Consider the following 19635-nt stretch of genomic DNA (forward strand, 5'->3'; position numbering starts at 1 on the left):
CTTTAAATGATGCATTTACTCTATATGATCCAAAGAAGATCAGCGCAGAGTTCACTAGTTATTAACTAATAATTAATGTAATCCGATAGTCCTAAAATTTTCATCCATCATTCAGTAAGAACACCACAAAAGTAATCTGCATGTGTTTATATTCATTTCTTGTTCAAAAAAGGTATTTAGAGTCTCCAGCCATCATAGGTCTCCAGTGAGAATAAAAAAGGATTACAAGCACAGCTTGACAAATGATTCAATTATGTAATAAAATTACCAAGATTTTATTGATTTTCACCTTGAGAACTAAAATGATCAGAAGGGGAGTGATCAAATAACCAAAGGAAAGTCATTTTGCAGGGCTGTTACAGAGGTAATCCTGAACACCTCTGGTGAATTAGAATGACCTTCTGCTTTAAGAGTTTCTGGGGTGAGAACTCTCCTTGAATATTCCCATCCTTTTCACTCCTGCACGTGAAGGCTTCAATCGATAAAGGCAAGGGAAGAGCTTGGGGTGCTAAGTTCCACACCTGTTAGCCAAAACTGTTCAAATGGAAAGATGATTCTACATCCACTGTTACACAGAAAATTCAGAAATGATCATTGGGAGAAAAGCCCAATGAACATTTAACATCCATAAAAGTGAAGGACCAGCACTGCTGAAACCTCAGTTGGAAAATCATTGCTAGGAGCCCTGATCCAGTGCCTATTATTTAAATTTATCTTTTAACCTGGACAGCTGAAATAGGTGGAGACTAAACTAGAAAATGTCTTGAAAAGTGTTTGTTCATATTTTACTGCCAAGATCCCTAAACTTCAAATTTAAAAGTGTGACACTTAACTGCAGTTGAGTTTGGCATTCAGGCTTGATTCTTGGACAAATTTCCCATAATCCTTAAATCATTAATCTGGGTTGGTAAGCAACTCTCCCAACATCTCCAGCTAACGGAGAAATCACTAACATTTACTACAAGTCACAGGAAGCTTTCAAGTTGAAATAGGAAATTGAACATCTTCAGCAGAAATCTTCCCACTGAGACATAAGTTTCATTTTAAGGCACTAATAATAAAGGGTATGAAAACAGCCAAGAATAAGTCAGATCTTTCCAGAAATACAAGACATTTCAAAAACACAAGTGAGGCACCTATCTGACCTACTTTAGCATCCAAGGGGACAGAGAATTGAAAGGTTTTCATGGCTGGCTGGTTCAGCTCTTTTCCTTTCTCCCAAACTTATTTACATGTCTCAGATTTCTATTTCCTCAAGAAGCAGTAGACAAAGGTGACAAGGATGTGGAAAAACAAACAAGCAAATCTAGTTTGTAGCCTAGTCTCATGATTAATTAATTTCCTATTGACAGCATGGAGTGCTCAGACCTAAGGTTTTTAAGTACTTTTTAAAATTACTTAGACCACAAACCCAGTGTTTGGAACTGTAACATTGTGCTCTTTTCTATTGTTCTGAGGGGGAACTGTATAAGGATAATTAATTTTTCAAGCCTGTGTAAATGGAATTTGTTCATAGCAAATTCTAGAGGGAAAAAAAAAATCTACTTAGAAACTTCAGTTCCAACAGGATTTTCCTATACATTCCAATGAAGTCAATTTTGCCATGAGAAAAGAACTCAATAAAAACAGGGTTCAAGTCAGTTAGGTCAGGAGACCAATGTCAGCAAATGAGTGACTGTGGAGGTACGCGAGGTGGGACAGGGTTTAGCTAAAGGAAGAATGTTTCCTGTGCACACAGACACGCACACACATAGCTGTGCGCTCACACGAATTTTTAAAGTGTGCACATGGGGAAGGCTCAACACTATTAGACACGAGCATAGATATGTTTGCATTTCTACAAAGGAAAGGATCTGACACACGTCACACACCCACAGACACTCATGCACGAGGACCAGTGTGGCTTGCACAGACTCAGATCCAGAGAATCCTTCTAGAGCTGCCGGCTTCACAGGAATGATTAGTATCTGCGGGATTACACTTCCTTTTGATGTGCAGAATTTTTATCTGGTTTTCTTTCCTGAAATATACCCTTTTCAAGAGTACGAAACCAAGTCTGGGAGGAACTCATCTTGATTCCTTGATAGACATGACTCAGAACAGGAACTACAGGAGTCAAACTAGCAATAACATGGCCCCTTTGGGAAGTTATTTCTGGATTTACTGGGAAGTAGTTCTAGACTTAAACAGTTTCTAGGCAAACAACAAAAAGCAGAGCTCTGGGTGGAGGTGGAGATGGAAATGCCTGGAAGTCCAGAAATCAATATAAACAAAAGAATTGAGCATAACTTAAAGGAGTTTCAACTAAGTTATCACCTCGACTGAGTTTGCTGACTGAAGAATTCCTGCTGACTCATGGAACTGAAAGATAATTATCGATATGTCAATATTTCTTCTTAGGAAGGCTCAGCTGGGAGTGATGTGGTGGGTATTAAGGGTGGGGTAGAGACAGAGGCCTAAGGCTCAGGTATGGCTCCTAAGGTTTCTGCTTGCCTGATTTCGAAGGAAAGGGCGCTAAAGCAAAAGGATCAGCAGCTGGCAGCTCCGTAGTCCTGGAGGAAAGGGATGTGATGGAAACAGAGCCAGCTATCGACTGCTTATTGGTTTGCGAAACAATTTTGTAGGCAGCGATGGGCTGGGCTTCTGGACTTGGCTCATCTTCTGGGCTATAGTGACGGGAATATTTGGATAAAGACTGGGGGCGGAATGGTTTGCCAGCCACGGGGCCTGAGACAGATTCTTTCTGGGGCTGAGGTCCTTTGTTTCTGTCATTAGGATGGGCGCCAGATTCCAGAGAGGTGCCCCTGGGAGAGACGCTGTCAAGATGGTCTGCTGCTTGTACAGAATGGGAGGGGTGGTTAGACGGTTGGGCAAAACCAGCCATGGAATACTGAGCTCGGACAGAGGGATGCACGGCTCGATCAAGGCCCGGGAGCAGAGGGATGTCATTGGTCTGACGGAGGAGACCGGGCTGCGCAGGAGACTCCGGGGAGGCGCTCTGGGCAACGGTTAACTCCTCCATGCTTTTCTTCTTAGTGAAAGGAGCTCTCAAGAACACGTCCGCCTCCTCTGGCTGGGAAGGAGCCACGCTGCCCTTGCAGACAAATGGGGCTTTGGTGAAAATGTCCACGTCATCCGCGGGAACCCTCGAGCTCCTGAAGGGAGCAGTGGCGAAAACATCTGGCTCACCGAGTCCATCAGCGGTTGGCTGCGTGAGGGCTCCGAACTGGTTCTTTCTTCCACCTTGCGCTGCCTTGGCTTGCTCAGGAGAGACTTCTGGCTGACTGAAGGGAGTGGTTCCTCCCAGCTTCCCCTGCGGAGGCCTGCAGCTCTCATCCTCTTCTGACGACTCCAAGAGGAGAGGTCGAGACCCACTGCAGTCCAGCATGTCCCCCTCGAGGTCGGTCCCTTCCTCTTCACTGCTGTGGAACGAGCTGTTGCTGGAAGGGCCATCTCGGGCCAAGTAGTCATATTCTAAATTGTTCTGAGTTTTCATTCCAGGTACTCTGGAGGGGTCTGGACACAGGGGAAGGTCTTTAAAACCCGTTGATTCTTTAAAGTGCTCTACAGTTATTACAGGATAGGGATTGGGCTCTCTCTGGATACCTAGAAAAGCACAAAACGCAGAATTAATGCACAGGTCCATTCAACTCTCCTTGGAACATTTAATGGTCAACCCGTGGCAGAAACATTGTGGAACCAAATAATAGATGTTGAAAATGGAAAAGGAAAAACAGAAAAAGAAAAGTCAGGCAAGGAAACTGCACACAAACTGGAACACAACCAATCACGGTCTCACATTTCGGAACACGATAGGCACGATGTGCAGGAAAGGAGATGAAGATGTTAGGCACAAAGACATTCAGCGTAACTATGCAATGCTCCTACGCACGGGGCCAGGCACTGACACCTGCTCTACCTGGTGCTGGCTCAGGATGGAATGAAAACAAACCCAGTCACTCATCTCCACATCCACCATGACAGTTCTGGCTGATGCAGAAATACTGTCTGGGGACAAACTCAAATCAGATGCGACATGTGGTCATCTGCTCCACACTGCCTGTAACTGAGGATGGAACCTCCCCCCCGCCAAAGCAGGAGAACGTGGCTGCTTGATAAATGCAAAATTACTTGATGATTTACATCATAAGCACTATTCAAAGAGCACAAGAGTGCCTCAAATATGAATACTGAAGGCACTTTCTAAGCGGGAGGAGACATAATCAAAATCATATTAAATCAATCACCTTCAGCTAGAGTTGCCCTGGAATTTTGTTTTCAGTCTTCTAAGTTAGCAAAGATCTCCTCTGCTTAAATGAATCCATCATAAAGTTCTTTAAGCAGAAGGAGTAAAATGCACAGGTAATTACAGAAGTATTTGCAAACTCTAATAAACGAATCTATTTTTATCTAGGTAGAGGTGCCTCAGGGTGCTCTGGCTTTTAAAATCAAATAGACAATTATCAGAATGCAAGAGAGCTTACCTTCCAAGAAATATTAGCAGGTTGGAAGTATGTCATTGGGCACATGTTAGCAAGAGGGCAGGAAAAAGGCATATGTAACTAAGCAAGAAGAATCCAGAGAAAAGCGTGGCTGGGGGTAGAGATATCATGTCATCATGGGTTTCCCAACCCACCAGGGTAAGAAATTATAGGTACCATGATTTGGACTCTTATAGATGACTCAGAACCTCTGTACAGCGGAAATTCAATCATCCCCTCCCCACGTTACCCTCTCCCCTTCTAAGCAAACCATTAGGTAGTAGAAACTTCTGCTAACAATTTTCCCCTGCTAAAGTTTCTGCTTGAATTAATCACACAGAACACAGCAGAAGCAGCATCAAATTCAATTTATTGGGAAACCAGTTACTTAGAGGCATTACATTGTAAAGAGATGTAGAGAGAGATCTGAACATTTTAGAAGACACTGTACAAAAATACTATGTTTCTCTGAATCCTGTAACTTTTTAGCAGTGCTTCTTTTTAAACAGTTTTGACCTTAAATATTGTTTTCAGAAACAAAAAAGGTGGGTCCCCCCCACCCCGCCACCATTTTTATTTCTCTTTCTAGAACTCTGAATGTATTTGGTAAATTCCAAATTACAGAGTCTTTAAGTTAAATTCTGTACTGGTGCCAAATGGCTTTCTGAATAGTATATGAAGAGGATAAATGTTTCCTTGCATTATAACTTTAGTATGTGCACCCATAAGGTGATAGGAAAGCGTTAGTCAGGGGACAGGAAATAAACACAACACCTTCTCCTTTGCAATATATGTGGAAAGACATAATTCTAATCTCTCAGGCAAGTATATCGATGTGAGATCTGTCACAGTGATTCCCAGATGATGATGTCTGTGGGGAAATTCAAATGAAATGGGGCAGAGAAGTTTTCCAAGATAAGATTTGCTGAGCAAAGTGGTACGAATGGCCCCCAAAACTCCTTGAACTGCTTTCTAACACAGTTATCAGTTGGACAGTTTTTAGTTCCCAAAATTAAGTCATGACTTCTCATCTTCCAAAACCACCCCAGAAGCTGATGTGGTTCTGTGGGAGAGCAAAATATCTCTTAGGGGAAAACTGGAAAATTTAGTCATGACCAACTCTGGCCACCATGGGAACCAATAATGAAAATGAGCACTAGTTTGACTGAAGCTAGTGCTCTGGGGAAATTTAAATGGAACGTAGTCAAATCAAATTGTGTGCACAGACCTCCAAAAAGCAGCTACCTATAGAACGCAGGGCATCTCGGATGCCTGCAGTGTTAGAGTACATTGTGAGAGCTGTGAAGTACCAAGCAGGGGTACCCATGTGCAGAGTCAGACGGGCTGGAAGGGCATTCCTAACCTATCTAAATTACTTACGTTAAAAGTGAGTTCTTGGTCAACTGTAAATCTGCCAACTCAGAGCATATTCTATGACCTTCATGATGAATAGGAAAAATCACACCTAAAATTGCGACAACTTTTAAAAATTTATATAGTCACAAAAATACTATAACATCAAGTTTGAAAGGAGAACTAGTCTCCAGTCCTTCAAAACAAGGCCAGACCTATTCCATCTCTCTCTTTGAACATGAATCTGCTCTATAGGATTGGAAAAGCACCTTTAAAGGATTTTCCCTTGAAGGCCAGATCTCTTAACCTTTCCATTCTTTTTAGAGGAGGTGCAGTATGACCAAGGCTGTGAGCAACCACCCTTTGTAACCCTCCAAGCCTGGCGTTCTGGAGAACAAAGACACGCAGTGGGTATGGGGCACGCAGACATCCACATCCCCTCAGGGAATTTTGGTGGTGGCAGCACAAGAAACAAAGCAGTCAAGAGAAGGACAGATTCTAAATAACTGTAAACAGAAGATAGACATTAAATCTTGTTGGCAGTTAGAGGGTTTTTTTTTTTTTTTGAATATGCGTGTGTTATTGCAGGGAGGGAAAGCATGTATTTTCAGGGTGAACAGTCCTTGTATATGAATATAGCCTTGTACTGTCAGAAAAACATGTTGGAAGCAGTCTGCCTACTAGCAATGAAAGATTTATACTAATTTAACCTCAGTGCCTTGGCCCAGTTCCTTTGGAAGCCAACGGCATGCAGAGCAGATGCCCTGTGACCAGAAAACTCAATAAAGCTAGCCAGCTGTTCTTGGGGTAGGTGGGGAGTGATGGGGGGGCGTTGGGCTTAAACCTGGGACCTGGCCTCACAGGGTCAGGGTCTCCCTTATCAAGCATAAGGGTCTTCCTTATCAGGAAGCTTAAGGTAGGGCATTTTGTTCTAATTTCCTCAAATTAAGTCACGTCTCTTTTCATTTTGCTTTAGCACATTAAATTAAGCAAGAAGTCAAAACACACTTCTTTTTCTTGCTCTGATGTAGGACTGTGTGCCAGGTTAAGGTTAAGCACACTTTTTGACACTTCCACTAGGAATAACTCCATTTGAGTCTATTTTGAGGCTGCAAATTAATGTCGATTTCAGTAAGAGCTTATATGCTTCAGAAAGAAGGCATCCTCAAAAGTATCTGATGCTTTGGCAACTATCCTCACCAATTCCCTATTAATTTCCAAAGCAACCCAAAGTGCTGAATAATTTAGAATAGGTTTACCCTGGAAATTTTATCTGATGGACAGTGAGGGCCGTGTTTCCTAAAAAAGAACGAAAATCTGAAGACTTAAATTGCAGGCTGGATATTCCTGAGTGCAATATATCATGCGTGACCAGAATTTTACTTTCTCCCATACTATAAAGAGAAATAACAGTTATAGGGAGTGTCAAAGACATAATTCTTGCCCAAAACTGAAGGTGAAATCTTGGAGTATTGGGAAACCTTCTCGTATAGTTAGCAAATAGAAAGCAAAATACCCTTTACAAGAACTTCAGAAATGTAGCACCAAATGAAATTCACACTCTCAGAGCTGAATCAGGGAATCAGGAGATGTACATCAAACTAATAATTTCCATGACCTTTTGCTTAGATAATAAAATTAAGCACTGGGTTCTACCATACGCTGTGGAGTTGCATTAAAACCCACGCCTGGCGAATAAGATATTTGATGGGGGACAACACTGGCTAGAGACGCTGAGTCTCTCAAGCCAACAGAGCAATTAAACGAGAGAGATTTCTCCCTGGGCATAAAACTGCCACTGCCAACATAAAATGTTTAATTAAATTGGCCTGGGTACATTAAAGATTAAATTAGAGGAGGGTAGCTGCAAATCTGTGCTCCCTTTTACAGCTCCATGTCTGGTCATATCAAATGCAGGCTCACAGGGGTTTTACTCTCTATGACCGCAGATGAAGTCGGGGTAGCCATGACTCATTAAAATGTCCTCTGCACGTCTCTCATACGTGTCTGCACTTTCCTTGTGCACAGGTGCTTATGGTCACTCAACAATGTGTTTAAATCCTTTTTTGCAAAAGTGGGTTTTCAGATCAAGAAAAGAGCAGCTACTGTAAGTTATTTATTTATAGCTCTGAACATCATGCTCCTGTTTTAACAGATAAAAGTCTTTATTTTCCTGTATGTTTACATAAGAAACTTGTTTACAGACTTGTTTTTTATACAATACTTGTGTAGCAAAGTTCAAATTTCACATTTTTCTGTATAAGATAGCTTCATGTACCTCTGTTTGCTTTGTCTTCTTGGGAGGACAGGATAAAGGTCTGTGGTGAATACACATCCGTGTGATGAGGGCGTGTGCGACAGGGCAGAGAATACTCCTAGGGCAAGACTACATCAGAGTGGGAACCAGGAAGATATCTTCCATTCTAGCAACTACCATGCTGCTGCACAGATCAGCATTGTCCAAAGAACCTCTCTCCCCCATCACAGTGAAAGGAAACCCAAGAGAAACAAAATAGTATCTTGTTACAGATTATTTGAAATGGAGGCCATCTGGGATTCATTCTGACTCAAGAAATCCAAGCACATCCAACTCTAGGAACATTACTAGTGGGGAAAAGGAAAAGGCTAATAACTTTGTGCTGGTAAAATTACAGTCTCTTGAGAGGAATAAAAGATGGCTTTGTAATATCTGGAGCGTTTCAGTAAAGGTACCATTTTAAGTATCCATCTAATAGTTTCTCTGTTCTGCCTGGCAGCCTCTAATCTGCTTAATTCAGTACTTTGGGCAATCCTGTCATTTTTATCCCCAAAGTCTAAGTTCATGGCTACAGAATCCTGAATCTTACAGACTGAGAAAGCTAAGACTCCTGGAACTACAGACAAACATCGGCATGGGAGACTTTATTTTGGCCGAAGTTCTCTACAATGTGCATCTGTTCAGCTGAATTCATATGCCTCCATACCTCTGGGCTGAGGTCAACCCCAAAAGTCTCCTCCTTCCCCCAGCACTACTGAAGGCAGAACTGTTCCTGACCTGGGCGGTCGGGGGGGAGAGGTTGTGTTGCTTTGAATCATTTATCTCAGGAGACCCCGAAAAAAGGATTAGAAACAAAGCTAATATTTCATCTTGAGAAAAACAGGTTCTTTTCCTGGATTTGTTCCCCTATAATTACTAGCAATCCAAGTTCTATAATTCTAATTTGGGAAGAGCCAAGTCCAGTATCAAATGACACTGAACAAAGTGACAACCTCTTTCAGAGGTATTTTAAAACCCCTATCTTTCAATTTTCCAAACCATACTAAAGACAGGCGAAATCGTATAAGTTCCCTTATTCAGAATATTAAGGAAGTTAAGACTGATTGCTGTCACATTCCATTATAAGGTCCTCTCTGGGAATCTTCAGTGAATTATTCATTCTTCTTACTATCTTCAATAGTAACCACTCTTCAGCTTAGGCGAGTGATTTTGCTTTTTGGAAACATCTAAATGTTATTTAGAACCAAGAGTGGTAGGAAAAGATCAAGAAAGAGAGCATACTACTTTCAGATGCTGAAAGCGATACTAATTAGATAATACAACTGATTTTCTTATATTTTATTATCTTTCTTGATAGTATTGAATATTTCTAAGGAGAGAAGTTTCAAAAATAACATAAATGGTGGCAGCATCATTTGAATAAGTATGTTTCCCAAGTAAAACCAGATGCCTTTGAAGGGAACACTCAATTAGGTATCACAACTCTGATACGTCTGCTAAAGAAATCATTAATTATAATCACATTTAGAAGTGTCCATTTAAAGCTTATCTCCTCTGAGGGCTGTGCTTTTAAAAACACTGGGACTTGAATTTGGTGATCTAGTTATCTGAATGCTGTAAAGGGAAAAAAAATCCAATTTGTGATGTTTTCTGGTACAGGTACTACTTTTGCACAGTCGGAATAAAAGCAAATCAGAAACATATGCTTACAGTTATTTGTCCATTTTTAAATGGCAGGTCCTCGATTATACAGTTTAAAAAAATTGAAATCTTCTGATACTGTTTTGTTGGAATAGGTAGATACGTGTGTGTAATATTAAAAAAAAGGGAAATCTATGTCCAACACTCTGTGATGATTTATGGGTCTCTTCAGATAACCAAGAGAGAGAGCAACCCGGGTTAGTGAAAGCCCATTGTAATTCTCTAAAATGTAAATACTGCTACAGTAATAGTAAGAGCTACAGAAGATAACTGAAGAACATCAGGATTATATAACTCCTTCATAGTCCTCCTGAAGCATCATAATAAATACTTAGAACCCTAGAATTCTATAACCTTAAAAACCATCTAGTCCAAACCCATCATTGTCAGTAAGGAGCAGCCCTAAGAAGTGAAGCCCCTGCTGAAGCCCCACTAGGCCAGGGACTGGCAAAGGTCAGGACAAGCTCCCAGGTGGCCTGTCCTGCCCGGGTCTCTTCTCCCACCACCTGCTTTAGGTCCCACATCTGTGAAATGAAGTGGATGGACTAGAATAATCTCTAAGGTCCCTCTTGTAGCTCAGTCTACAGTTTCAAAGTTCTATCAATTACTAGCATACTATACTCATCTCAAATAAACCCTTTTAGCTCAAGGATGATGCTATAAACTAAAGAGGTCCCTTTTATCAAGTCACTCACATGTCTTCTTTAGCAGAAAAATAGTTCTCTCCTTTGAAGCCCTACTCCTAAAGAATAAACTCAAGATAATTTCATGTCATTATCCCCCTCAGGCTTCCTCCACCCAGTCTCTCTCGTTTCTAGTCTATTCATTTTCATCAACATTCTCCATTAAGCTTTATTGAGCCAAATGACTAGATAATATATCTCAATGTGATTACGGGTAATACATGAAAGGAATAATTTAGAGACACTTACCTAATTTCTAAACTGTACTCTTCGTGGTTTCAATTAAATTGAGAAACTAGATATTTCAATATATTTCTAACATGTATATATGAAAAAAAATCAAACTGGAAAACATAAGCATAAAACATTATTCTTATTTAAAAATAAACATCTCTTTCATTAGTTTATATATTCTTTCTATGTCTGGGAAAAAGAATACCATTTTGATCGTCAGTAATATTCCTGTCCATAAAGGGGCAAAACAAGTCCCATTTTCACTGCTCTCCAATCATGGAGAGCTCTTCGAGGATATCTTTTTTTTTTTTTGCGGTACGCGGGCCTCTCACTGTTGTGGCCTCTCCCGTTGCGGAGCACAGGCTCCGGACGCGCAGGCTCAGCGGCCATGGCTCACGGGCCCAGCCGCTCCGCAGCACGTGGGATCTTCCCGGACCGGGGCACGAACCCGTGTCCCCTGCGTTGGCAGGCGGACTCTCAACCACTGCGCCACCAGGGAAGCCCGAGGATATCTTTTTTAACCCTCAGCAGGTAGGTTGTGCCTCCCTCAATTTTGGAAATGACCCATTATCCTAACAGAGGCCTGTACTTGGTGTGTCTAGTTTCAGCTGACACGGAAGTACTTAAAGTCAGAAGGAAGACTGAAAGGTTCCGACTTTTCCTCTGATACCTTTCAAAGGCTGTTCTCACATTGCTGGGGTCAAAGCTTGACCTCCAAGGTACAGGGTTTTGCAGGCAGTTGTTGCTGTTCAGCTTTCTTTTTTTCCCCCTTAAAGAGCAGATGTGAAGAAGAAGAAACAAAAGTGCTAGACAGGGAAATGAGCAAATGGACCTGGAATTTTATTGGTACAAATCTGATCAACTAAGAGGTTCCCTTCTGACCATGAAAATGGCACTCAAGGAAGAGAACCAAATGGGGTTCTCTGTGCCTACCTCTTTCAAAAGGGTGATTTTATAAAACTGCTTTGCATGTAAGGAAAAAATATACTTCGGTGAGTAAGGACATATACAGAGGGTGACCATGAGTCATGTTGTCACATCAGTGCAGGGGCCTTTATTTATTTTATGAACAATATTCTAAGGTTAGTGAGAAACTATGGTTTGCTTTGTTTTTTTAAATCTAGGATGCCAAGGAAAACCAACTGAACATATTTCATTGGCTGCATCCTTCAATTCAAACATCAGAGAGAAAGAAAGGTAAGTAGCCCAAGTCAAACTGTGCCTAGTGTGTCAGCATACTTATTTCTGATTATCTGAAAATAAACAACATGCTTATTCTACAAAGACAGAGGACCTGCTGAAAGCTTATAGCAACACACAAGTCTACTCAAAATGATTCCATATGTTACACTGTAGGATTGCTGCGTAGTTAGTTATACAAGGGAAAGAGATCAAAACCCTGTACAGACACCTGATATCAGACTTGAAACGCCAAGTGGAAACAGAACTATTCAGCGTCTTCATTTATACACAATTTACAATATTTGATTCAAAATAAAAATCACAAGAAAAATACATCTGTTTCTGCTACAATTCCTTCCCCTCCCCCATCCACCCCCCCCCCCCATGAAAAGTCTTCTAATAAAAGGTATCATGTTACCACCACTGTCTGGTTTTGGTCTAATTCTGAGATCCCGGCTTGGGACGGTTAACACGAAAAGGAATGGCAATACTTGGAATTTATATAATGTACACATTTTATCCAAGGATCTCAAGTACTTGCAGTCATGTCTCCAGATCTGAGAAATCACGGTTCAATGGAAGCCAGAGTGCTGGACGAATGCTGGGCAGGTTGCATGGGGTGTGAAATCCCTTGGCTAAGTCTACGATCAAACAAGGTCAAAGTTGGTTGGCTAGAGCTGGGCTCAATTTCTCTTTCCAAACATACACCATCAGTCAGTTTTACCCTCTCTTAAACCACACACCCATCTCCAGGTTACTACCTCGAGTTAAGACCAACTGAAGAAGCCATGTCCTCATGATAATGCAGCAGCATAAAAAGCAAAAACAGAGAAACACATTCATCAGCAACTGGCCAAAGGAGATGGGGTTGGGAGGATTGATTTGGGAGGCCATTCCTAGCAAGAATGAGACAAAGGTGTCAATTCACTAGTTTCAGTTACAGTTAAGCTTTTGGTGGAGTCGATTCCAGCAGAGGAGAAGCTCGTGGCATCTAGCGTTTGATTTAAGATAATGCCATTGAAGAAGGGTAATGAGAAAACACAGCAAACTAACAGAGAGGAGCTGGCCAAGGAGTATCTGGAGGGCCAAAGTGATTTTCTTTCCTTATCATCTCTATGGGAGAAGGCAAGGGGTAGTAGGAGATTAGGGCTAGAAGCCCCTTATTTGCAGATTAAAAAAAAATCATTTTCTTTTAACTCTGTAATGAAAATGTATATTACGGTATGAAGGTTACAGAACTGCATCTGCTACTGGGTCACGGCTACAGGTCTATGAGCTGATCCACCAGCAGTAAAGACCTGGCTAGGTTGGGAAGACTGGACTCAGAGCTCCCACTGCTGTTTCTAGAGTGCCCACCTGGAAGTGGAGAGATAGGAATTCAGTACAAAACACAGAGGGTTAGGGTTTAGATGTGCAGAACAAGCAAAGGAGAAACAAAACAAACCAGAACACCCTAGAGAAACAACAATTTACATTTTGCAAACTCTTAGATGTTAATTTTTAAACATATAAATTAGCGATCCACCACCTCCCACCAAACGTTCAAGCACTGTGTGCATACCCTACTGTAGGCAGGAGACCTTGCAAAGAGGATACTATTTTCAAATGAATATCTATTTTGTCTGAGAACTGCTGGCTGTACACTAACTTCCTGATAACATCAACTCATTTCCCTGTAAAGTAAAAATCCGTAATTTCTGATTTGGGGAGGAATTGGTTATTAAGACTACTGTAATAAAAACATGCTTTAAAAATATATAGATGGGGGGTGGGATAGGGAGGGTGGGAGGGAGATGCAAGAGGGAGGGGATATGGGAATATGTGTATAAGTATAGCTGATTCACTTTGTTATACAGCAGAAACTAACACAACACTGTAAAGCAATTATACTCCAATAAAGATGTTAAAAAAAAACAAAACAGCTTTGGGTTTTTGAGCGTAGAAAATAAATAAATAAATAAATGTAAATAACACCTATATATATATATATATATATGTATATATATGTGTGTATATGTGTGTATATATATGTGTGTGTATGTATATATATATATACATATATATATATGTATATATATATGGTCTTAGGGCAATTCAGTGTTTTACGGCATGGTCAAATGATTTTAAAACAACAAAGAAGAAAAAGCATGCTCCACAAATGTCCAAAAGATGCAAATGATATCAAAGTACCATTGTTAATCTCTTTGGGAAGAATATTTATTACAGATTGTTCTAATCATGATAAGAAATATCCTGTGCGTTGTTGTTTTTTATATATATATCTTCAGGTTTCCATTGACTGAAGATCACTTTATTTTTAGCTTGACACTTTGTAAAAACCAGCTTTTAGTCAAACTATTACTTTTAGTCAAATATTACTTTTCTTCTCTCTAAATAAACACCATGGTCATGCTTTAAGATACCTATATTAGTACCTTTACCTGTGTCTCCACCTGTCTACACTGGTCCAGCCCATAATGATTGTTATTACCCCCAATTTCCTTCATTAAATGTTGATGCTTCCTCCCCCCCACACACCTTGTAGATTAAGTACATTACTATTTTGAAGAGAGCTGATGTCAAACTCTTCTCTTTTCCCCATCCTCTCTTTCTTACCTTGTGGGTTTTTGGTTATCAATACAGGAATAGGGTCAAACTCATCTTCTGCCACCTTGTCCGAGCCCTCAGGGACATCAAAACCTGAGATGAGATTACTATCTTCTGCAGCTTAATACAGAATGCAAGTACACAAGCAGAAACAACAGAGGTAGAGATTAGCAAATGAGAGAATACATAATAGGCACACAGTTCCCAACTGTACAATCACTGTTGTTTTTAAAGATGAAAATGCTTATTTTCCTGAGTTGAAATAGAAGTAGTAAAGCTGGAAAACTTGGGGAAATAGAAAAAACTGCTTCAGAGCTGGCCGTGTTAAGTAAGACTTCCATAAACGAGAAGGGAGAAGTGTTATAGGAAGAATTCTCCCTGCCTTTATAAGGCCATTAATGTAGTTATTGTGAGATATCTCTTCACCGTCAGTAATTCACAAAGGCACGGGATTTAGTCATTTATCTTCTTTATTGAGCAAACAGAGGCCGGACTAACAATATTCAGAAACACTCAAAAAACAAGGGCAGCGTGGAGATAATCAGTCACCCTTTAAGAAGTAACCAGCGTATACAAGGCAAACAGAATACTTCTGAAAGAACTCACTGCCCTGTGATTGGGAAAAAAGACATTCAAACACTGATGCCCCAGTAATGTTGGGGCAGAAGATCACATGCACTGAGATTTCAAGCTGAAGTTTACTAGAAGTTCTTCTCCATTCTACAAGCAAGTGCTAGCTGAGCACCTATTTTGCAAGTGATGTTTCTCTGTAATTACTCATTGCTGCTGACACACTCCTGTCAGACATAATTGGCTAAATAGGTAACTTCTTTCTACATGCTCTATAAAAACATGGTCATTTTAATGCTATTAAGGGTAAAAACAAAAACTCAGCTATTACCATTGCAAACCAAAGGCTAATTATTTTTTAGTCATCTCAGGGAGGCTTCCTTCCTAAATTTCCTTCAGAAAGGACTTACAAGCAGTTCCTTTAATATGTATTTGCTCCTTCCAGAAAACCACGTTCACTATCTAGGCCCAGAAAGTTTAGTGAATGCCTGCCTACGGTAAGCCAGGCATAGTGCCTGTCACTCTCACGAACTACTCACTGAATAGCACTCAATTCAAGCTACCTCTGTCCCTCAGAATTTCAAACCAGTATTAACCCAAGACTAAGAAATGGAAACAGTAGATTAGAAAGAGAAACCCAGTAATTAATCATGACTCAAAGGTTAACTAAAATTCAAAACTTTTACGAGTTCAATCTTTGAGACTGACTTTTGAAGAATGATGCTTTTTTCTTTATTGTAGTGATCACTATCAAAAAACTTTAAATCTGATTTAATAAAACAGTTTTAAGTTCTAAGGCCAACAAGTATCTAATTATAGTCAGTTAGTGGACAGTCAACTCAACCCTGAGCTGACGGCCAAGGTATGTAGCTCTGTCTTTAATAGAAAGCATGGAATATCTGCATTCCAGGTGACTGCCAGAAAGCAACATCTCCACAGTCTGTTGTCCCAGCCTTATTCAATATTCTTACTGAGAGGAACTTTAACACAGGGGCTAAGGGTACAAACTCAAGTTTTCCACTTAAGGAGGTGGTTAAAAAACTTCACTAGCAAAGACTTTTGTCAAGGAAAATTCTCAGGAGTTGCTCAGTTCTTCTCCTCTAAGGATACATGTGGGCCCAAGAAGAGGAAAGCATTTACCTTTATGGGCCGGAGCAGAGATCGCTATGGGGGCAAATTCTTCCAGAAGGTCAGTAGTAGGGTTAGAAAGCAGAGAGCAATCAATCAGGGAATCTTCCCCGGTGAGAGAATCTGAGTCCAGATTAACAGCATCCCAGGTCAGTGATGGCATTAAATGGCACACACAACAATATCACGAGGTTAGGTCTTAGCCTTTAAGTTACTGCATTCATTGGGTTGGCCAAAAAGTTCGTTCGGGTTTTCGGTAAGAGCGTACAAAAACCCGAACGAACTTTTTGGCCAACCCAATACATTATACCTACAAGCCAAGGCGGGAGAAGGAAAACCAAAAGAAACCCGTTAAGCACCCTGTACTTTCATCTAGAGAAACATGTATTTCTAAACTTCTCTTAACAGATATATATAAATATGGAAGAATTTTTTTGCTCAGAGGTTGCTGGTTAAGCAAGTAAATGGTTTGGATGTCAATAAAACTTTGGCAACTCAGTTCTCAGCAAATGCCATTTGGGAAAAAGGACTTTGCAACTAAAGAGTTTCACTTAAACTTTCCCTAAACATTCACTGAAAAAAGTTGCTATAAGATGAGGTATCCAAGCTGACAAGAAGGGGGTGGTCCCTGGCTTATTATTAGCAGAACATGGCATGATTAGGCAGTACTTTTTTAGAACTCAACCCAATCCCCATTCAAAATAGAATGATCTTGTCTCTTATTAGTATCCTTTAAATCTGAATTGCTCCTTCGAACACATGATTTTGCTTTTAGTTAAGGAACAGAAGGAAGATTAAATTCAGAGTTCAAGTATTTCAACACATAAATTGTTTTCTGGGAGAGTTTTCTAGGAGAAAGCAGCCAAGTAGGCACAAGGAAAAAGAACCATATTGTCTTCTGTGTCATTTTTTTTTTTAACCTGGATGAGTTTATTCTCATATTGCCTAGACTTCTAATTGTTTCTGTTCCAAGTGAGCAAAGTGGATACTTTTATCAAGGTAATTATGGACTCAATAAAAATGAAGGTTATCAAATCTGTATTTAAGGAATTGTAGTTAAGGAATGGATCCAGGGAAGATTTCAACTTTGCCTACAATTTAATAGCAAATCACCTAGATGTGATTAAAGCTCTGTGCTGGGAATAGAATGTTAACACACATAACACGAGCCCCCATGGACATCACTGACATTGTTAGATCCAAAAGACTGCTCAGTACCCAGGAGGAGTTAAGGGCATCCTTACAACTCGGCAGAGTTCTTTAATTAAGGAAGTAGAGGGAACCCGCCACCAGTGACAAAAATCTTCAATAAAGACAGACTGAAATCAAAGAAAGCCCAGGTATCACTCTACAAAGAACATGGCTCCAAAAAGGTACTCTACTCTTTAGTGAGGAAACACATTGCTCAACATCTAAAGCTGGGGCTGTAATGATGCAGAGCACCCATTCCAGGAGGAACTAGCCAGGCTGTGAAATAAGCCCAGGACCATCTGCCGCAGGTGGAAAGCCTGACTCAGAGGGCTCCCCGAACTGACCAGTTCCTGCAGCCCCAGAGACTCCTGACTGACCTGTGCGGTTTGAGGTCACAGATTCCGTCTGAGAGGGGAGGCGCTGGGCCGCCGGGGGCTCCAGTCCTGGTATCAGACTCTCAACAGCAACATCAGCTTTGTCTTTTGTAACAGAGCATTAAGAGAGGAGAGGAAAGGGTAAGGGAATGGTAATCAGAAGGTTCCTTGGATGATTCTGTGAAGGCTTTCTTCTGCATGTCTCTAAAATGCCCATCTCAGGTAAGATGGAAAGCACAGTAAGTTGCTTTCTTTCTGCTGCTTCGAGTGTCTGGGCTTCACTGACAGAGCAGGCACGTGCAAGGTGAACCACGGTGGCTAGTCTCGGTGATTCTCAGTTTTTACAGATAAATGCTGAATGCGAGCTATTCAAGCAGAACTCTTACGTGTCAGAAGACATAGGCTCAAAGGCACCTTAATGTCTTCTGGTAATCGTGCTTTTCTTAAGGGATAAACTTGGGGCCAAACATGCTCTGTGCCTTGCAAAGGCCACTGGTCCACCTCAAATCCCATGCCATGCTGTAGCTGGAGGTACTCTTTACCATGTGACATGCCCCAGCTGGAGGAACATCTCTCTGAAGGGTCATAGCATTTCTGAGTTCTAGGACTTTGTGCTCCTGTAGTACAGGGGCCCCGGACATTTTATACGTCTTGCCTGCCTTGCGGCTGGAGCACAAGAAAATGTCAAAGCAAGCAGATCAAGCCCCTGCCCTGGATTCTACTCATAGGGCCTCAACGTGGGGCAAATGTTTTCTCAGTTACTGACACTTGGCACACACGGAGGCCTTCTAAAGAAGAATCTACTAAAGGTGAAGTCCACCTGGAAACCAACTTTTTTCATGAAGCTTTTGTAACGAAATGTGAATTTTTCCACATTCCCCTTAGTTCACAAGAGATTCACTCTAGAAATCTCAGTGTTTCAAGAATAAGTAACGGCGCTGTGCTGCTGAAAGGCAGAGATAACACTTCGTTTGGGGCGATAACAAGGGAGATTAAACAGCCCTGGCTTCTGGGTTAGCACAAGGCATCACTCCAACACCAGGAGGCTTCGTGGCATTTCCGCTCCTCAGCAGGGCTATACTCAGTAGGGATCTGTTAACCAGTTAGTTGCCATTTTTGAAACAGACACACATATCATGCATGACTGAAGAAACAGAGATGATGACTTTACCAATTACAGCATCAGAAGTGCTACCAAAAGGATCTGTCATAGGCAAGAGGTCAGGGAGCAGAAGAGAAGTGTCAGGAGATTTGAGTCCCTCGATTAGTTTTTCTAGGTTGGGCAGAGAAGTAAAGAGAAAGCAAAAATGCAATGAGATATTCAAGTAAGCCGATCATTTACCATTTTCTATACAAACACATTTTAGGGGTCAAAATTTGACATAGATTCAGCATAAAAACAAATACTGCTAGTATCTTGTTAAAAATAGGCTCTCCAAGTTTAAAAATGATTATTTCCCCAAATGAAGTAGTCACTTTGTAAGGCATTCAAGATGCTGCCCTAAGTTTGTTCTTAAATTTGTGGTATAATTTATACTGAATAAAAGCCACCAATTTTAAGTGTACAATTTGATGTATTTTGACAAATGTACACATAAGGCACCACGGAAATAATGAGGTAGAACATTTCCATCACCCCAAAAAGGATCCTTGTGCCCCTCTCTAGTCAATGCCTTCCTCTTACCCCTAGACGCTGGCAGCAACTCATCTGCTTTCTGTCCTTATAGCTTTGATTTTTCTACCATTTCCTACATAGTATGTAGTCTTTTCTGATGTCCTTCATTTAGCATAACGTTCCTGAGATTCCTCCACGTTGTGGCATACATCAGTAGTTTGTTTTATTGCTGAGTAGTGTTTCACTGTATGAATGGACC

At 40.9% G+C, this 19635-nt stretch overlaps 1 protein-coding gene across 1 annotated transcript in view; it reads right to left on the bottom strand.

The window, feature by feature from the left end:
• Positions 1-1638: 1638 nt before the first annotated feature.
• The window catches only part of AAK1 (AP2 associated kinase 1), a 166681-nt gene continuing 148684 nt past the window's right edge, over positions 1639-19635 (bottom strand). The window contains exon 17 of the mRNA XM_082852018.1: positions 1639-3606. Within this exon, the coding sequence (XP_082708144.1) occupies positions 2477-3606 (1130 nt within the window). The 3' untranslated portion in view covers positions 1639-2476. The remainder of the gene's footprint in view (positions 3607-19635) is intronic.

Source organism: Leucopleurus acutus (genome assembly GCF_964270905.1).
Source record: "Leucopleurus acutus genome assembly, chromosome: 12".
Lineage (NCBI taxonomy): Eukaryota > Metazoa > Chordata > Mammalia > Artiodactyla > Delphinidae > Leucopleurus > Leucopleurus acutus.